Raw genomic sequence first — 19,970 nt, forward strand, 5'->3', positions numbered from 1 at the left:
TTTTATACTCTTTTGCGAACGAAAGTGTAAATTTCCAAGTGTTTCGATCTCACAGTGATATTACATATTATTTCGCTGTATATTCACATTAAATTAAGCAATTTGCATTAAACTTTAAGATAATAGAATAAAACTACAGTATAACTCAATTGACCAAAAAAAGGAATTATAAGTAAACTAGTTTTTTTTCTGCATTGTCAAATCGATGCTCGCGGAAGAAATGATCTGCATTGACTCCCTGCAGATCCGTGTTAATCGAATGTTGCTACTTGCAGTTGGTTTATGGCCTTATCAGCAATCCAAACTCGTTCAATTTCAATTAATTCTGTTTTTCACTATTTTGACGAGCTTTATTATATTTCAGGTAAGTGTACATTACTTTGTACAATACTTTAATAGCATATTCTAGAGTAAAATAGAGTTAGTCAAAAATCCTAACAAAAATATTAAAACTTTAATAGTTTTTAAATTGTAAATGATGAAAGTTTACCAATAATATTTCAGAGAATTAGCGCGTTTAGGCCAGTCACACTTATACATACCGATCTGTTGTCTGTTTATTCTAGTTCATATTGATTTTTTATTATTTAATTGACTTTATTTTGTCATTGCTCATATGCATGAGAAATTATATATATCGTATAATAGCGATTAGCTAATATTAAGAAATTACAAATATATGAAGAACATTTAGTTATTTTAAAAAATAAAATTTTAATGACTGAATAATTTTCATATTTAAATAGAATTAAAACACCTAATATTTTCACATATTTTTATGTAAATGTTTATGTTTTCTGTGTAACACTTATATTGACAAACTTTAGACTTTATAGCTCGAAAACTATTGTAGCCTCAAGATTTTTGTATTAAAATATTTTATTTTATTTTACCTCTAGAACACGTTATTAAAGTATTATATGAACATGCTAAATATATAAATAATATTATAATTTTTAACTTTTAGTCATATATAAAATTATATTTGTATATAGAAAAAATTTTTATTATACTAAACAAAACACACACACACACATTTATATACATATACATATGTATACATATATACAGGATGATTCGAAACAACTTCTTGTCCTTAATATGTCGTATTCCTGATTCAATTCTAAGACGATTTTTTCTCTACCAAAATTTTGTCCGAAGCTCAGTTTTTAAATTACAGGACGTAAATGTTAGCGAATCACTGGACGAGTACGGATGGTAGATAGGGGCGACACAACTCACTGTCCGGCGGGTGATTACGAGGGCACGCTGCGATCAACTGCTTACTACTCGTAATCACCCGTCAAACAGTGAGTTGCACCGTGCCTGCCTACCGCCCGTACTCGTCCTGTGATTTGCTAACTTTTTTGTCTTGTAATTAAAAAATGGATTTATGTTTATATAGCCTTTTTGTTTCTTTTTTGGTCCCAAATTACCTCCCGAAGTACTGCGGGCGATTTTCCGAACACCATGCATATACAGGGTGTCCCATAACTCTCAATTAATACTTTAGGGGGTGAAAGAAGGTGGAATTTTGAGTAAAGAGTTTCTTTCCCGATTTTGGCTCAGACTATTATTTACCGAGTTATTAACGAGACTATTATTAATCGAGTTATTAATAATTATTTCTGATTGCTTTTTATTTTTACTTATTATTTCTTATTATTTTGTTTATTTAATTATGTATTAATTTATTTATACATTTATTCAATTATTTAACCTATAAATTCTCATGGCTAATCAAGTAGTGATAGGAATAACTATGGGATGTTCGCATGAGTATTTAGGAAGATTACTGGAAAGAAAACATTATTATAATAAATAAATTGTTTAATAACCAATTTGTTTAAACAATTTCTTAAAAAATTGTCTTCACATGTGTCATATACATATGATACTTACGTAATTTTATTCACAGAAACGATGGTGCTCAGTTTTTAATTAAACTTCAACTTTTTGAGAAATTTTTAAAACAATGTGTTTACAAACAATTTAATTTGACAATTTCGTCATTTTGGCGTATCGTACATGATTCTTACATAAAAATAATAAGTAAGAATAAAAAGCAATCAGGATAATGTTAAAAAAGCCTGTTTTTTCGCCCTTCCGCGAAACGGGTAAGACCTATTGGAAACGTTTTGATTGAGTGTCTGTTTAAAGAAAATGAACCCTGAAATGTACAGAATTGAGGGAAAAACTTTTGGCACTAAAATAAAGATGCATATTATGAAAAATAAGGATAAGTTTACGGAAGAAAGAGTTTCTGTGTTCTAACCGCTATTTATTTTTACTGATTTGTTTTCTAATACTAAAACCAACAAAAGAATGCAATTTTCAATACACCATGTGTCCCACAAGAACTGAAATCTCAGAATAAAAGATTTTTTTTGAAAAAAAAAATATTTTCTAAGAAAGATCATTTAGTCACATATTTTGTTCCAAAGTACACCACGAGGAGGCGATCTTTTTTACACTCCATATTTTTGTTTTTTATTTGTTCTTTTCTTATTTTTTTATTTATTTTTAATTTTTTAATTTTTAAAACTTTTATTTTTTATTTTAATCTTTTAAATATGTACATAAAAATATTAATTACATATAAATATATATATTTTGATTAATATTTTTGGTAAAACTGCATAAAAGGTAACACCTCTCCAATTTTCTTACTACTTACATATATTGTTCGGGGAGTTGTTCTGAGTAATTCCCCGCAAGAATTAAGTGGGGGACGGCATTAGTTTAGAAGATATAACAAAATGAAATTTCATATTTTTCATACTGTTCCCTCGGTTTTATAAACTAATAATACCAACAGTGAGGTTTGTTTACGTCCTACTAATTTGTGCGACACGGAAAAAGTTTCTGTTTACATTATTTGAGGGATATACAGAGTGTCCCAGAACAACCTTCCGTCCGTAAAATGACGTATTCCTGACGCAATTTTAAGACAATTTTTCCTTTACCAAAATTTGATTTGAAGCGTAGTTTTTGAGTTATAAGCAAAAATAGTTAGCAAATCACACGTCGAGTATAGAAGGCAGACAGGAGCGGCGCGGCGCACTGCGAGCGTGGGCGCAGCTGACCGTCCGAGGAGTGATTACCGCCGCATGAGTCGCTAACTATTTTATCTTATAACATAAAATTATGCTTTAAATAAAATTTTGGTAAAGAAGAAAATGTCTTATAATTACGTCAGGAATAAATGTTCCATAAAATAACGTTGGACGCTGCGATCAGCTGATTGCTTCAAGTGATGTGTCTCTCAGCTGAGCCGGAAAATCAATATATCGATCGGTCTGAAGTCGTCGACGACAATGTCGATGACAATCGAAGGAGCGTCACCGTCGCGGAGACGATTATTTCTCTCTTTCTCTCACTCACTCTGTCCCTTTCTTTTACGCACACACTCAGACATACACACATCGCGTATAGCAATCAGCTGATTGCATCATCCGACGGTCGGCGATCCGGAACAATTTTTGGTCATTAAACGTTATTTTAAGGAACACTTATTCCTGACGTAATTATAAGACATTTTCTTCTTTATCAAAATTTTATTTAAAGCATAATTTTATGTTATAAGATAAAATAGTTAGCGACTCATGCGGCGGTAATCACTCGTCAGCTGCGCCCGCGCTCGCGGTGCGCCGCGCTGCTCCTGCCTGCCTTCTATACTCGACGTGTGATTTGCTAACTATTTTTGCTTATAACTCAAAAACTACGCTTCAAATCAAATTTTGGTAAAGGAAAAATTGTCTTAGAATTGTGTCAGAAATACGTCATTTTACGGACGGAAAGTTGTTCTGGGACATCCTGTATATACTGTTGAATGAACCACTTGGTATTCACACACACACTCACACAAAAAACATGGGGGGGAGGGTGCAAGAGGTTTGTTTACGTCCTACTAATTTGTGCGACACGGAAAAAGTTTCTGTTTACATTATTTGAGGGATATATATACTGTTAAATGAACTAATTGGTATTAATTTTTATTAATGACCAGGGTTGGCAAAAAACTTGTTTTTTTTATTTTAAACAAAAAACATTGATTTTTTTGTTTACAACAATATTTTTTGTTTTATACATGTTTTTAAGTAAAGTAAAAAAAAACATGTTTTAAACAAGTAAAAAAACCACTTAATAGTTACAATGTAATCGTAATGTAATGTTCGACTACTTGCGTCGCTTGATTCGACGCATGGACTATCGGCTTTTCACCGCTGAGGCATTGAGCGTGCAAAGTGTAAACAAATAACGAATGGACACATGTTTTTGTTAGTTTTGATTTGAACTTATTAATTATTAATTATCTACATAGAGTAGTAGTATACACTCTAGTAATACTGCAATTCAACACGAAGTAGTAAGTATTATATAAATATAAATATAAATGGCGATAATGCAAATGTCGTTATTGTTGGGTCAGGTTTTCAGTTCTATAATTTATAAGACTTATTTCATGACGGGAAGGAAGAAAGATCCAATATGGTGTAATTTCATTGAAATTAAAAAACATGTTCAAAATCTGCGCCACCACTTCAAAATGCAGCGGGGCCTTGCACCGTTGCGCGCGCAGCCCTCGCCCCTTTGAGAGCTTTCGCCCCCACCTCGTCTCACGGCCGCTTCCGGCTTTGCACTCAGACCGAGTTTTAGTCTTTAACCCGAGAGATCACCATTTTTAGAATTCGTTGAGTTTTCTGCGTATATTTTTATATCTTGATATTCTTCTGTGATTTAATTCGAATCAAGATACAGTCTTGTAGAAGATCCTTCCCTGCTATCACCACGAAACATTTCGGAAGGAGAAGGAAGAATTCGTTCTGAATTCAATATATCTAGTGATTGTTCGCGACCACACCCTGCGGCGGTCTACAAAGAAAATTTTGAGAACTTTTGTTCGTCCGAAGGTCAGGGGAGCTCTCCTAGCCCAGCTTACGGCTGCTAGACAGACCTTACGGACACTCTCTGGATGAGTTACGAGATAAGTGTGATCTCACAATTACTAAAAGTGCATTGCTTATCGCAAGACTGACGATATCCGATAAGGATATTCTTTTCTCTCTCGCTCTAACCGGGTAAGGCTCATCATCTCGACTGTGCTCGAACCTACCATCTCTCTCATTCTCGAGGTAAGGTTCACCTTCTCGATTCTGCTCGAGCCTACCATCTCTCTCACTCTTGTAAGACTCATCTCATAGTTACTTGCATTCGAGCGTACAGAGGTGGACTCTCATTTTGACTTTTCAACCGGACTCTCTCTTTTTACAATAGAGTACACTGTCTCTCTCACGCTTGTAAGGCTCACTATTATAGCTGCGTTCGAGCCTACATAGTGTGAATTCTAATACTCATACTATACAAGTAAATCTTCGATAAGTTCGAGCGGGTAATTTCTTTTCTTTTGTATAGCTAACTTTTCCTTATTTCTTATTGTCGCGCCTTACTTGTATAAAGACAATAAAAACCATTATAGCATTTTTCTTTTAATATTTAAATATTTTCTAGACAAATATAATTCTCCAGCTTTTTAGTAATTTAATTATAATATCTTTTAATAATCTGTTATTTGCTAAAGCCTTTATTTTATTAGTCATTAAGATTAGAGATTATAATTTATATTCGCATATATTACTGTTATATTTACAGTTTTTAATTTATATCAAGCCAGCTTAATTTCGTTATATTTTTCTTTTTGTATTATATAGAATTTATTACTTTTGTTGGCTTGTTTATTAATATTTTTTCTTAATTACTGAGTGTCAAAGTAAGTAAATACTGTTTTAAATTCTTAATTGTTGTTTTATTTTTTATTCTTTTTTTCTTCTCTCTTTATTATAACCTTCTTTACCCAACAGAACACAACAGATTTATCAAAGCAAAATGTAAAAAATGTGATAAAATTATGGTAGGATTGGTCGCTAGAATGAAGGCACATGTGAAGAAATGTAATTCCACATTAATTAACGTTGATGAAGATAGCACTTCTGACAGCAGTAGCATGCGTTCGAGATCTCCGTCTTGCATAAGTTAGTACATAGTACATAACATAATGTATATAACATTCTATTTTCTATTTAGTATCATTTTAAAGCATTGAATATGAACTACTTATACAATAATTTTCGTGTAACTTTCAACTTTTCTTTTAATTTATAATTTTGAATTTTTTACAGCGACAACGACAGATACAGTCACACATACTTTACCATCAACATCAAAATCTACATCCACGCTAACAAATATGGAACCTTTTGTTGTTAGAACATCAGTTGCAAACAAAAAGAAATTCGACATACAAATAGCTAAATTTATTTATGCCACAAACTCTGCTTTTAGACATGTAGAACACCCAGAGTTTATAAAATTAATAAACTTATTGCATCCTGGCTATAAACCGCCTTTAAGACGTCAAATTGCGAATGAACTACTAAATGAAGTATTTGACTCAGAGTTGAGAAAAGTAACCGCCTTTAAGACGTCAAATTGCGAATGAACTACTAAATGAAGTATTTGACTCAGAGTTGAGAAAAGTAAAAGACTATTTACATGGAAAGAATGTATGTATGGCTCAAGATGGATGAAGTAACATTCATAATGATTCTGTTGTATGTATATCAGTGACAGATATCATTGACGAAACTGTGCATTTATGTGATACTATTGATACCAAAGATAATAGCCATATAGCAGAGTACTTACTAAATTTGGCAGTAACTTCAATCAAATGTTGTCAAAAACATGGTTGTAAAATTAGAAGTTTTGTTACTGATAATGCAGCGAACATACGTAAAATGAGAGAACAATTGCAAAATGTGAAAAACTTGGCATGCCTGATATTATTACTTGTGGATGCTCCGCACATATTTTAAATCTTCTTGCGCATGACATTGAAATTCCAGGAATCAAAGGACAAATTAAAACAATTACAAAATATTTTCGAAACACGCATTTTGCCGCTGCTAAGTATAAAGAAGTAGGTGAAAAAGTTTTAGTAATGCCACAAGATGTTCGATGGAATACTTTGGTCGATTGTCTGGAATCATATATTAGTAACTGGCATATTTTATGTAAAGTTTGCACTGATAATCGAGTAGCAATTAGCCCGGATATATCATCCAAAGTTAACGATATGAATTTAAAAATAAAAGCAACGGATTATTTGGAAAAATTAATAGTAATTTCAGTCGTTTTAAACAAAATTCAACGAGATTGTTGTACAATTAGTGAAGCCACAGAAATTTGGTTTGAAATAATAAATTATTTTAAGTTTCAACACAATTTTTCGGAGTCTGATCTTGATTGTGTTCTGCAGCGTTTCAAAATGGCAATGACGCCTGCACATTATTTAGCAAATTTGCTAGATCATCGAGTTAGAGGACTTCAGTTAAGTCAAGAACAATTAGATGAAGCAATGGAGTACGTCAATTTGTATCACCCTGCAGCTATGCCTGACGCAATATCTTATCGAGCATAAACTTCTCCATTTAAATATTATCTTTTTATTGAGGAATCTTAAAAACGTTAAGCCAATAACATGGTGGCTTGCGTTAAAAGAAAATATTAACATTGTAATGTTTGATTTAGTAACACAACTTCATACAGCAATTGCTTCTTCTGCTGGCATAGAAAGGCTGTTTTCAGCTTTTGATTTAGTGTACACAAAACTAAGAAGACAGATTAGACATAGAAAAAGCTTCAAAATTAGTAACGATTTTGAAAGCACTCAATAGAAAGGTTGATCTAACTAAGATTGAAACTGAGTCTATACAATGTAATATTTTAAACAAACATGTTGCAAAAAGGTTTTTGTTTTAGTTTTTTTTTGCTTCTTTATCTATAGGCATATATTTAAATGTAACATATAGATACAGAAATATAAATAATGAAATAAAAATAAGATGAATATTATTTTAACAAAATATTTATTTTTGGATATTAAATATTAAGTAATATTCAATTAAAGTTTTTTGTTTATTTGAGTAATAATTTTTTATTAATATATAAAATTATATATTTTTTATTTTATTTTAAATTTTTAATTTTTAAATTTATTTAATTTTAATTAAATTTAAAAGTAAATATTAAAAAAATATCTAATATACAATGACTGCAATGCAATTTCAATATGTTATTGTTACCGTTGATTTTTTTCGTATTTAAATGTTTATTAGTTTTTAATTTTTAGTTAAAGGAAGTGGCATATATACTCTTACAACATTATTTTATTATTTATATGAAATAGATAAAATGTGAAATGCAATATGTTATAATTTAGTTTTTTTATAGTTTGTAGACAGCAAATATATAAGTAGTCTTTAATATTCAATTATGTATTGAATATTACTTAATATTTAATATCCAAAAATAAATATTTTGTTAAAATAATATTCATCTTATTTTTATTTCATTATTTATATTTCTGTATCTATATGTTACATTTAAATATATGCCTATAGATAAAGAAGCAAAAAAAAGAACTAAAACAAAAACCTTTTTGCAACATGTTTGTTCATTATTTTTTTTTTAGTTTTTTTAAAATAATCATATATTTTAATTGCAATGTTTTAAACAGTAGTTTAAAACTGTTTAAAATAAAAGTGTTTAAAACAGTGTCCATTGTTTTAAATAAGTTTTAATCAAATAGTTTTAAACACATTGTTTAAAACATGCCAACCCTGTTAATGGTATATATTTTCAATATTTTCATAACACACGCACGCACGCACACATGCACACATACACACGTACACACACACACGGGAGGGTGCAAGGGCGCCTTTGCCCCCCCCCCCTCCCGCACCCACCCTGTCTACCTCGCTTCGCGTGGAAAGTTGCAAACCCATATGAACTTTGCTTTGCTTGCAACGTATATACGAAACGAGGTGGACGGGGTAGGTACGAGAGAGGGACCGAAGGCCCCCTTGCACCTCCCGTGTGTATGTGTGTGTGTATGTTATGAAAATACTGAAAATATATATTATTAATAAAGATTAATATCAAGTGGTTTATTCAACAGAGAATCGCATATTAAATAAATAAATTTGTAGTAATACGTTGAACTTTGACAACATATGTGTCGTATACTAGGATGTAAACAAATCTCACTGTTGGTATTATCAGTTTATAAAACCAAAGAAACAGCATGAAAAATATAAAACTTCATTTTATTATATCTCCTAAACCAATGCCGTCCCCCATTTAATTCTTGCGGGGAATTACTCAGAAACCCCCCCCCCTCCTACAATATATTTAAGTAGCGATAAAATCTGTGAGGTGTTACTTTTTATGCAGTTTTACCATATTTTTATGTACATATTTAAAAGGTAAAAAAATTAAAATAAAATATAAAAAAATGAATAAAAATTAAAAAATAAAACAAATAAAAAAATTAAAAATATTTTTAAAAAATAAGAGAAAGAACAATTAAAAAACAAAAATATGGAGTGTAAAAAAGATCGCCTCCTCGTGGTGCACTCTGGAACAAAATATGTGACTAAATGATCCTTCTTAGAAAATATTTTTTTTTTAAATCTTTTTTATTCTGAGATTTCAGTTTTTGTGGGACACATGGTGTATTAAAAATTGCATTCTTTTGTTGGTTTTAGTATTAGAAAACATTTCAGTAAAAATAAATAGCGGTTACAACACAGAAACTCTTTCTTCCGTAAACTTATCCTTATTTTTCATAATATGCATCTTTATTTTAGCGCCAAAAGTTTTCCCCTCAATTCTGAACATTCCAGGGTTCATTTTCGTCAAACAGACACTCAATCAAAACGTTTCCAATAGGATTTACCCGTTCTGCTGAGAGGCTAAAAAACGAGGTTTTTTAACATCGTCCTTTTTATACATTTCTAACTGTATTTATTCTTTTTTATTACAGTAGTATTGAAAATGAAAAAATAAAAATAAGCAATAGACATCTTGAATTTAATACTTCTGATAACATTATCTTGAATTTAATATTTCTGATAACAGATTTATAATCAGCATCTTCGAAAACCCTCAGTAAACAAGATTGCAGTAAATTTTATTTTTTAAAATTTATTTTATTTTACATTTTGCATTTTTATGTCTACCATATTGGATCCGCTACTTTGAATTTCTAAAATTTGATAACATTTTCGTAATCAGCATCCTCAAAAACCTTTAGGAAGGAAGACTAAAGTAAAATTGTGAATTATTTTACATTTTGAACTTTTATGTCCGCCTATTGGATCCGCCATTTTGAATTTTTCAAAAGGCCATATAGCTTTCGATTGCTTATACCTGTAACTAACTTTGTGTGCACGATGGTCCTTCTACGTCGAATACAATTTTGGAACGGCGGGTGATCCGTTTGACAAAGAATGCCCTAACTATATTTATGATCTAAGACTTGTTTTCTAATTAAATAATAAAATAATAAATTTAGTAAAAATAATTGAATATTAAATTATTATTTGTAGTTTACAGCATTTCTAACTTCAAAATGTACTCCGGATCTTCTTATTAACGTTCTCTCTTCCACATTATTTTATACTTTTTTGGTTGTTAAATATAGTTGGTTTCATATTAACATTGAAGATGTAAGTAAACGCTATATTGCATATTGTATTTATATGTATACAGTGTACACAGATAAATATTTTTGAGACACAAATATTTATACATAATATGAATATATACATATAATATATATATATATATATACATATATATGTATATATATGTATATGTATATACATATATATGTATATGTATATATATATATATATATATATATATATATATACATATACATATATATATTTTTTCCCCGTACATTACAAAATATAAAAATGGTGAACAGGTGAAGTGTTTGTTAGAGCAATTGCAAAACAGCTATAAAAAGTTAACGGACGAAAATGAAATAAGTATTTTAAAAAAATACAGCAGCTATGCAAAACGTTATACGGCTGGATTAATATGTAAGACAATTGCTTTTGATTTTCATTAAACATTCAAACAAGTAAATATATTTTGTTTAAAAGCAATTAGCAAAGGAAAGTGGCTAAAATATGATTTTTGCCCAGAAAATGTAAGTTACATATATTTTCTTATAATTTTTGAGTTGTTAAATACGAAAATACCCATTTTATTGGTCTAAACTTGTAGGAAAGTGGCCAAAATTCGCCTTAAGGGGACCCAACACGGCTCATTTTACCAACAAAATCAGTTCGATTAAAAATCTTTTTTTTGGCTGCACAGATCAATAAATCTTTTTACACAGTTAAAATACTTTTAATAACGAGTTCTGGATGCTATAATTTATGTATAAAATTTCACTTTTGTTATCGATTCATTGAATTAATATTTATTTAATATAAAAGTTCTTTAGTTTATTCAAACGAAAGATGTGCCCCATGCTTAGAATAACGTGATAGAATATAAGTAAATTTTTGAAAATGATTTTAAAAAAGCCTAGTAAAAAAGTTTTTTAGTCTAACTTTTTAGAAACTGTTTTCCTACATATATGATATGTGAAATCGAGACGCGAGATAATACAGAACAATTTTTAGTTGACTGATTTCGAGATAGATAGAGCTGCTATCTGTTTGTGTAACAAGGACAGTCGCCGAATAAACAGAAAGCGAGAACATATAAGGAGCAAGCGAAAAACTAACATGAAAGAGTCCGAAGTTTCGCTCGCAAAGATTTCTTTTTATCTATTGTTTTTCATATATATCATCTCACTATAGAAAATAAAACTTTTTTATTTCGCATTTTATCGGTTTGAAAATAATTTTAATGTATTAATAAGATTTTTGTAATTAAAATGACACCAAACACGACATAAATTGGATTATTTTTAATTAGAAAGATAATCATAATTATGATTATTGATTAATTAAAAATCATCCGATTTATGTCGTGTTTGATGTAATTTTAATCACAAAAATCTCATTAATCCACTAAAATTATTTTCAAACCGATAAAATGCGAAATAAAAGAGTTTTATTTTCTAACATAGCTAAATCAATATAATATAAAAATTAAAAAATAAATAGTCAATTTATCTTAAGCCTCATCAGATGCAATTGTTTACATTGAACAGTTTTAAATCTCATTAATTACTTTCAAATCGATAAATTGCGCAATAAAAAATTTTATTTTCTATAGCAAGATGACATAATACGAAATGTAAAAATTTTATTTTCTGCGGAAAGATGAAATATAATACGAAAGACTGGAGATAAAGGAAGGCTCGCGAACGAGACTTCGGAACTTTTTGATATCGTTCATCTCGCTTACTCCTTATTCGTTCTCTCTCTCGCTTTGGACGACTCACCAGTCTCGCAGAGATCTTATCTGTAATATAAAATCCTATAAAATAAAAATAAAAATTTTTATTTCGCATTTTATTGATCCGAAAATAATTTTAATGGATTAATGAAATTTTTGCGATTAAAATGACACCAAACACGACATAAATCAGATAATTTTTAATTAATCAATAATCATAATTACGATTATCTTTCTAATTAAATATTATCCGATTTATGTCGTGTTTGGTATCATTTTAGTCATAAAAATCTCATTAATTACTTTCAAATCGATAAATTGCGCAATAAAAAATTTTATTTTCTATAGCAAGATGACATAATACGAAAATTGTAGTATTATCGACAATTTTAGTTCCTCTTAGATGAGGGCGCTATCCCGTCGGAGTTCGAGATTCAATGTTGGATCTCCTTAAAAGGGAATAAGTCATTTTTAATAGCAATTCAATTAGAGTCGATTTTACAATTATTTAATTATTTATATTATAGTTTAGTTTTATTTCTTTTACTGAAAACTAAAGAAACACTTCAAAATGAAACATTTTAGAAATGTTAAATCTAACATAGCCAAATTAATATAATATAAAAATTAAAAAATAAATAGTCAATTTATCTTAAGCCTCATCAGATGCAATTGTTTACATTGAACATTTTTAAATATCTTAAAATAGACTTCTACTACTATAAAGGTTTCACTTAGAGGCGTGTTAAGTTTTTTACAATAGACCTTTGACTGGAGCCCTATTATATTACTTTTTATATTATACTGTATAGCGTCTCGTTTTATTCGTCATCAGAATCTTAATCTTGTCAGTTTCTTGGTTAATCGGGTCCGCTAATGTTATATAAAGTCGAAATATCTATATTTCTCTTTATGTTTTTGAAATTCTCTCCTTAACATTTAATTATTTTTATAAGTTGCACATCTGATGACACTTAAGATTCTTGAATTGAAATTGACTATTTATTTATTATATTTCTTTATTTTTATATTATATTGATTTTGCTATGTTAGATTTAGCATTTCTAAAGTGTTTCATTAAAAGTGTTTCTTTAGTTTTCAGTAAAAAAAATTATAAAACTATAATATAAATAATTAAATAATTGCAAAATCGACTCTAATTAAATTGCTATTAAAAGTGACTTATTATCCTTTAAGACGAATTTTGACCACTTTTCCATGGACTTAGACCAATAAAATGGGTATTTTTGTATTCGGCAACTCAAAAACTATAAGCAAATATATATAACTTACGTTATACTTTTTACGCAAAAATCAGCACATTTTACCCACCTTTCTTTTCGTAGCAAACCTTCTCATCGAGTGTGTGTATTGTTGATTTTAAAACATTTTGTAGTGATATTAACATTCATGGGACCTGGTATAATTATATATGAATTTTGCCCGAAATTTTTCGACATCCTATTATCTATAAACGAGTCTCGGCGTTTTTCGCCGAGGAAGATAATTGTTACCGAATATTTTATTGATCAGAAAAAATACTTGTATTTGATTTTATTGCATGAAAACACTGCTCTATTAATAGGAATAATCGCATTACTAGCGACAGGAACGATGTTAATAGTCTATCTGCAATATGCCTGTGGAATGTTTCGGATTGCTTGGTAAGAAGATAAAATATAAGAATCATGAATTTAAATATGGATGTTTAGAAAAGTTATATGATTACGACAAAAGAAATGTTTTCAGTTATCGTATCGAACAATCAATGGCAGTCGATGCTTTAAGAAAAGGCAGTCTAAGAAACAAAAATTTAACTTTTCAAAAATTGATTCGTGCTGTAGATATGCATCGTGAAGCTATGAAGTAAGTATTCAAGCGTGATAATACATGCAGGAAGAAACGAGTAGTGCTCTCTTTTTTTCTCGAAGATTTTCAGATTCATCGGTATCCAGATTTAAAGTAATGTTCTCTTTTATGATAGTAATTGGACTGGTTAGCGGATGTCTTAGTCTTTTTCGAGTAAGTCTTATTTTTTTTTAAATGCCTTCTCTATCTATAAACTTCATCATAAAATCAGTTATCTTCAAATTTTATAATTACAGTTAAATTTTCATCGACCAGTTCTGTCTAATTTAATATTCTGTTTGAAATTAATGTGCAGCTCTTACTAAAATTATTATTGCATTTGTATTTTAGCTTTTTCAGGGGTTGTCATTAGGACATAATGTTGAAGAAATTATGTTACCTTTAACATCCTACTTAATTTATTTAATGTACCTCTTTCTATCCAATTATACTGCACAAGAAATTATGGATCACAATAATGATGTATTTATCACTGCGTAAGGAAAACATCCATACCATATCATATAATTACGTACGAGTACTCGTTTTGTAAATTATAAATATAATATAAACATAATTACTACAATTGAAAAAACAAAAATAGAAAAACAAAAAAGTTTATATAGAACAAAATAAGTGTGAGCGTGTGTATGTGTAACAAAAATAATAATATAAACTTTCTTATTTCTCTCTAATTATTAATTTGTTATATAGATACAGTATTCAATGGTACACAGCTTCCTTAAAAGTACAAAAGATGATATTGTTCCTATTGCAAAGAAATACCAAGGTTTTCAATTTAAATATTGCTGGATTTTTTGTTGGATCATTAGAAACTGCAGCTGCGGTAAGATATATGTATAATATGTATCAGAATATACCGTCTGTTTTGTTTAAGTGTATGTATATTCAATTATTTTTCTAAACAATAGGTTTATAAAAAATGCTTCAACTAAAAGAGAAAGAAAAAGAGAAGTTATTTGTTTAAAAACAAAAAAAAAATATATATATATATATATATATATATATATATATATATATATATATACATGTATATTAATTTAAATAAAAATTGTGAAGTTTTTTTTAATGTTATTTGTAATAGTCTTTGTAAACGTAATAATATTTGCTTTTAGCTATGAGGAAAAACAAAATATCTAATAAAAAATGTTTATTAATTTTCATTTGAAATACCATTAAAAATTGTAATATTATTACCATTGTATATGGTAGATCTTCTTTAACTATAATTCTAATATTAAAATAACTATTCTTACAATAACTACATATATATACAAGGTGTTCGGCAACAGGTGGGATAAAATTTAAGGAATGATTCTACACGATAAAATAAGACAAAAATCAAGAATAACAAAATTGCAATAGAGGCTTCGTTTTTTAGTTATAAATATTTAAAAGTTCATGTAAAAGGTATTTAAAGCTCGGCAAATCGCTGCATATTTTTGCTTTACAGAGTATTTTGAGAGCAATTCAGTCGATGTAGTCTACGCACACCAAAAATTTTGCGGTTTACCATGCTTTGGGCACCTTTTACGTAAATTTTCAAATATTTATAACTAAAAGACGAAACCTCTATCGCAATTTTGTTATTCTTGATTTTTGTCTTATTTTATCATGTAGACTCACTCCTTAAATTTTGTCCCACCAGTTGCCGAACACCCTGTATTTATATGTAGTTATTGTAAGAATAGTTATTTTAATATTAGAATTATAGTTAAAGAAGATCTACCATATACAATGGTAATAATATTACAATTTTTAATGGTATTTCAAATGAAAATTAATAAACATTTTTTATTAGATATTTTGTTTTTCCTCATAGCTAAAAGCAAACATTATTACGTTTACAAAGACTATTACAGGGTGTCCTGAAAATGCCGGTAAATATTTTAATGACAGGTTCTTTAGAACATTTTAAGATGAAAAGTTTAATACAAAAATGTCGAGACTACAATAGTTTTCAAACTGGAAGCAATATTATCTCCTAAATGATAGGGCTGAGATTTCGCGCTCTCACGTGCGGCAAAATAACAAATGATAAAAGTGCTCCTATAAATAGCGCTCTTTTCACGATATTATGAATATTATGTTAGCACTTGTTATTTTGTCGTACCTGAGAGTGCAAAATCTCAGCCCTATCATTCGTGAAATATAATTGCTTCCAGTTTGAAAACTATTGTAGCCTCGACATTTTTATATTAAACTTTTCGTCTTAAAATGTTCTAAAGAACCTGCCATTAAAATATTTACCGGCATTTTCGGGACACCCTATATATACAAGGTGTTCCATAACTCGCGAACCACCCATCAGGTGCAGGTAGAGTAGGTTAAATTGAGTAAAAAAGTTATGTACTATTTTGCAATTTTTGCAATAGTTAATGAGATATTAATTATAAGAGATCAGCCAATCGGCGCCCGGCAGGAGTGCGCGGCACGAAAAAGCCTTCTACTGTTACTTGATACTAGGCGTGTTGATGAAGCGGTGGGAAGAACGACTCTTGAGGGATGATTCTTCAGGTTGTCAATGCAGAGCGTTCCTCCCACCGCTTCGTCGGTGCACCTAGTATCAAGTAACAGTGGGAGGCTTTTTCGTGCCGCGCGCAGTTGCCGGACGCCGATTGGCTGATCTCTTATAATTAATATCACATTAACTATTGCGAAAATTGCAAAATAGTAGATAACTTTTTTACTCAATTTAACCTACTCTATCTGCACCTGACCGGTGGTTCGTGAGTTATGGGACACCTTGTATATACAGAGTGGCCGATTTTAAACAATACGGTCAATTTTCTCGTAAACTAAGCGAAATATCGAAAAATGGTTCAGACATGTGTTACATGGTTTTGAAGGGGCCATAAGATAGTGCCATTGGTTTGACCTTGGATAATCATTTGAAGGTCACGTGAAGGTCACCTTTATTTTTTTAAATGGCACCCCCTATTTTTTATTATATATTCTTGTAGCTAACCTCGAGAACTTTCCAAAACGCTATAACCAAATGTTTTTTCATTGCGTACTTTTCGAGTTATAAAGCTCGAAAGTTGTAACATTTTGATAAAAATACAAAATATCTCGTAAAATATTCACTTTCTGATAGTCTTATTTTACATGCTCTGACCAATCAAGGCAAGATCCGAGCATGATCCAGCCAGTCAAGGCAAGATCCGGACACGATCCAACCAGTCAAGGCAAGATACGAACACCATCCAGCCAACCAAAGCAAGATCGTTGATGGTTCTGTCAACTAAGGTAAGATCCATCAGAACCATCAACGATCTTGCCTTAGTTGGCTGGATCATCAACAATCTTGCCTTGACTGGTTGGATCGTGTCCGGATCTTGCCTTGACTGACTGGATCGCCTCCGTATCTTGCCTTAACTGACTGGATCGTGTCTGTACTTGCCTTAACTGGTTGGATCGTGTCCGGATCTTGTCTTAACTGGCTGGATGGTGTTCGTATCTTGCCTTGACTGGTTGGATCGTGTCCGGATCTTGCCTTGACTGGCTGGACCGTGTCCGTGTCTTGCCTTGATTGGTCGGAGCATGTAAAATAAGACTATCGGAAAGTGAATATTTTACGAGATATTTTGTATTTTTATCAAAATGTTACAACTTTCGAGCTTTATAACTCGAAAAGTACGCAATAAAAAACATTTGGTTATAGCATTTTGGAAAGCTCTTAAAGTCAGCTACAAGAATATGTAATAAAAATAGGGGGTGCCATTTAAAAAAATTGAGGTGACCTTCAAATGATTATCCAAGGTCAAACCAATGGCACCATCTTATAGCCCCTTCGAAACCATGCAACAAATGTCTGAACCATTTTTCGATATTTCGTTTAGTTTACGAGAAAATTGTTTAAAATGGCCCACCTTGTATATTAAGAATAATATCGTCATAGGCTATAGAGAACGAGATGTAAATCGAAAACATATAATATAACAAAGAGTCAATAAACATATAAATTCTATAATTCAGTATATTCAATAATTATACAATGATCGATGACTTAAAGATTAAAGATTGGTAAATGAACTGCAAATAATTAAAGATAAAACAAACGAACGTTTCGGGCTCCTGCTTTGAGCCTTCTTCAGCGCAATCTTAGTAAAAAACTGTAATACTCTTATATAATACTGTACATAAATACTTTATAACGTTCCCGATCGAACTTCACGCGGACTTAATCTATAAATTCGCAAGATAAATGATATCGTAGTTACTGATCTCGTAGTTCTTCTATGACCTCCAAGGTTGGAAAGCCCGGAGACTCAACTTGAATTTTTATATAAAGAAATGAAAGCTTGGCGACTTGATCTCAATCCCCGTTGAATCCTGGAAGAATGGAATGTCGGGTTTTTTTATAAAATAATTTTAATGCAATGGAAGCAAGTCATCAAACTGTACAGGTAGATAATATCCCTACTTACAATATTAGATTGTTCCGCAAAAAATATTTCTCCTAGCGTGACCGTTTAGTTCAAGGTTCTCTCGATTACTGTCAACCGTATGGTAAAGAAGGCTCGTTTATATACAAAATAATGACTTTGAAATTTTTGGGAGCTTATTTATTAAGTCATGATATAGTGTTGGCAGATTTTCTGTGTCTGTCTGTAAGTTTAAACCATTTCTTTGTCTTTTAATAAAAATCATTTCGGATGTCAATTTTTTAATATAAAAGGGGTCTTCATCTAAAATCTCGACCTTATTCCATTTAAAATCATGGTTGTATAAAAGTCTGTGATTCGTAATGACAGATTGTTTATTAGTATTTCTTTTAATTTGAGAAGTATGTTCCGAGATCCTTGTTTTTAGCATTCTCGATGTTTGACCCACGTATGTTGCATCACAATCGGAACAGCTGATTTTGTATACGACATTAGTTTTTTCAGCCTTCGGTTATTTAATAATAAGTCTTCCGTAACCGTAGAATTCATAAAGAACTTAGAAAACAATTTGAAGAAACTTCCAGTAGAAACCAAAATGCTAATTAGAGATAGATCTAAGAACATCCCCACATATTCCTTTCCAAAATCACAACATAATGAATGGTTGGCCAGTGTATTCTTTAACACCAAAAGATTTTTCGATAATAATAAAGATATCATTCTAACACGAGCAGATAAGGACAATGTCACCGTGGCTCTTGACAGAATACATAAATAAGGTAGAGAAAACTTACTCACAGACGAAGACACTTAGTTAATTATTAAAAAAGATCCTATAAAGAAATTAATTTCGAATTTAAAAGATTTATTATCAAGATGGAAGAATCATGGATACATTTCCAATGCCACGTATAAGGATCTTTTATTTACAGACAATATTTTACCAAGTGCGTATGGTTTACCTAAGATCCATAAACCGAACACTTCATATAGACTCATAGTATCTTCCATTAACAGTCCTCTTTACCATCTCACTTTGTTTTTACAAAAAATTATGAGCAAAAGTTTTCCGAGGGCATTGAGTCACATTAACAATAGTTTTGATCTAGTCAACTATTTATCAAACATTTATATTGATGACAACATGAAATTGATCTCTCTAGATGTGGTCTCCTTATTCACTAACATCCCTACAGACCTCGCTTTAGATAGTGTTGCGAATAGATGGACTTTCGTGCGGGATAATTGTGATTTGACTGAAACAGAATTTCTAAACGGAGTTAAATTAGTCCTACATTCAACCTTTTTCACTTTTAATAATATTATTTATTGTAGGACATTTGGTACCCCGATGGGTTTTCCCTTATCTCCAATCATAGCGGACATTGTCTTACAAGACCTTGAAGAGAAAGCATTGCGCACGCACGTTACGGTTTACTCCTC

General features: G+C 30.5%; 1 protein-coding gene across 1 annotated transcript in view; it reads left to right on the plus strand.

Moving 5' to 3' along the window:
- The first annotated feature begins 217 nt into the window (after positions 1-217).
- LOC140666873 (uncharacterized) overlaps positions 218-19,970 on the plus strand; it is a 49,303-nt gene continuing 29,550 nt past the window's right edge. Inside the window, exons 1-8 of the mRNA XM_072894417.1 lie at positions 218-364; positions 10,455-10,574; positions 10,838-10,955; positions 13,667-13,934; positions 14,020-14,136; positions 14,202-14,292; positions 14,470-14,615; positions 14,833-14,965. Coding sequence (XP_072750518.1) covers positions 221-364; positions 10,455-10,574; positions 10,838-10,955; positions 13,667-13,934; positions 14,020-14,136; positions 14,202-14,292; positions 14,470-14,615; positions 14,833-14,965 — 1,137 coding nt within the window. The 5' untranslated portion in view covers positions 218-220. The remainder of the gene's footprint in view (positions 365-10,454; positions 10,575-10,837; positions 10,956-13,666; positions 13,935-14,019; positions 14,137-14,201; positions 14,293-14,469; positions 14,616-14,832; positions 14,966-19,970) is intronic.

Source organism: Anoplolepis gracilipes, chromosome 6 (assembly GCF_047496725.1).
Source record: "Anoplolepis gracilipes chromosome 6, ASM4749672v1, whole genome shotgun sequence".
Lineage (NCBI taxonomy): Eukaryota > Metazoa > Arthropoda > Insecta > Hymenoptera > Formicidae > Anoplolepis > Anoplolepis gracilipes.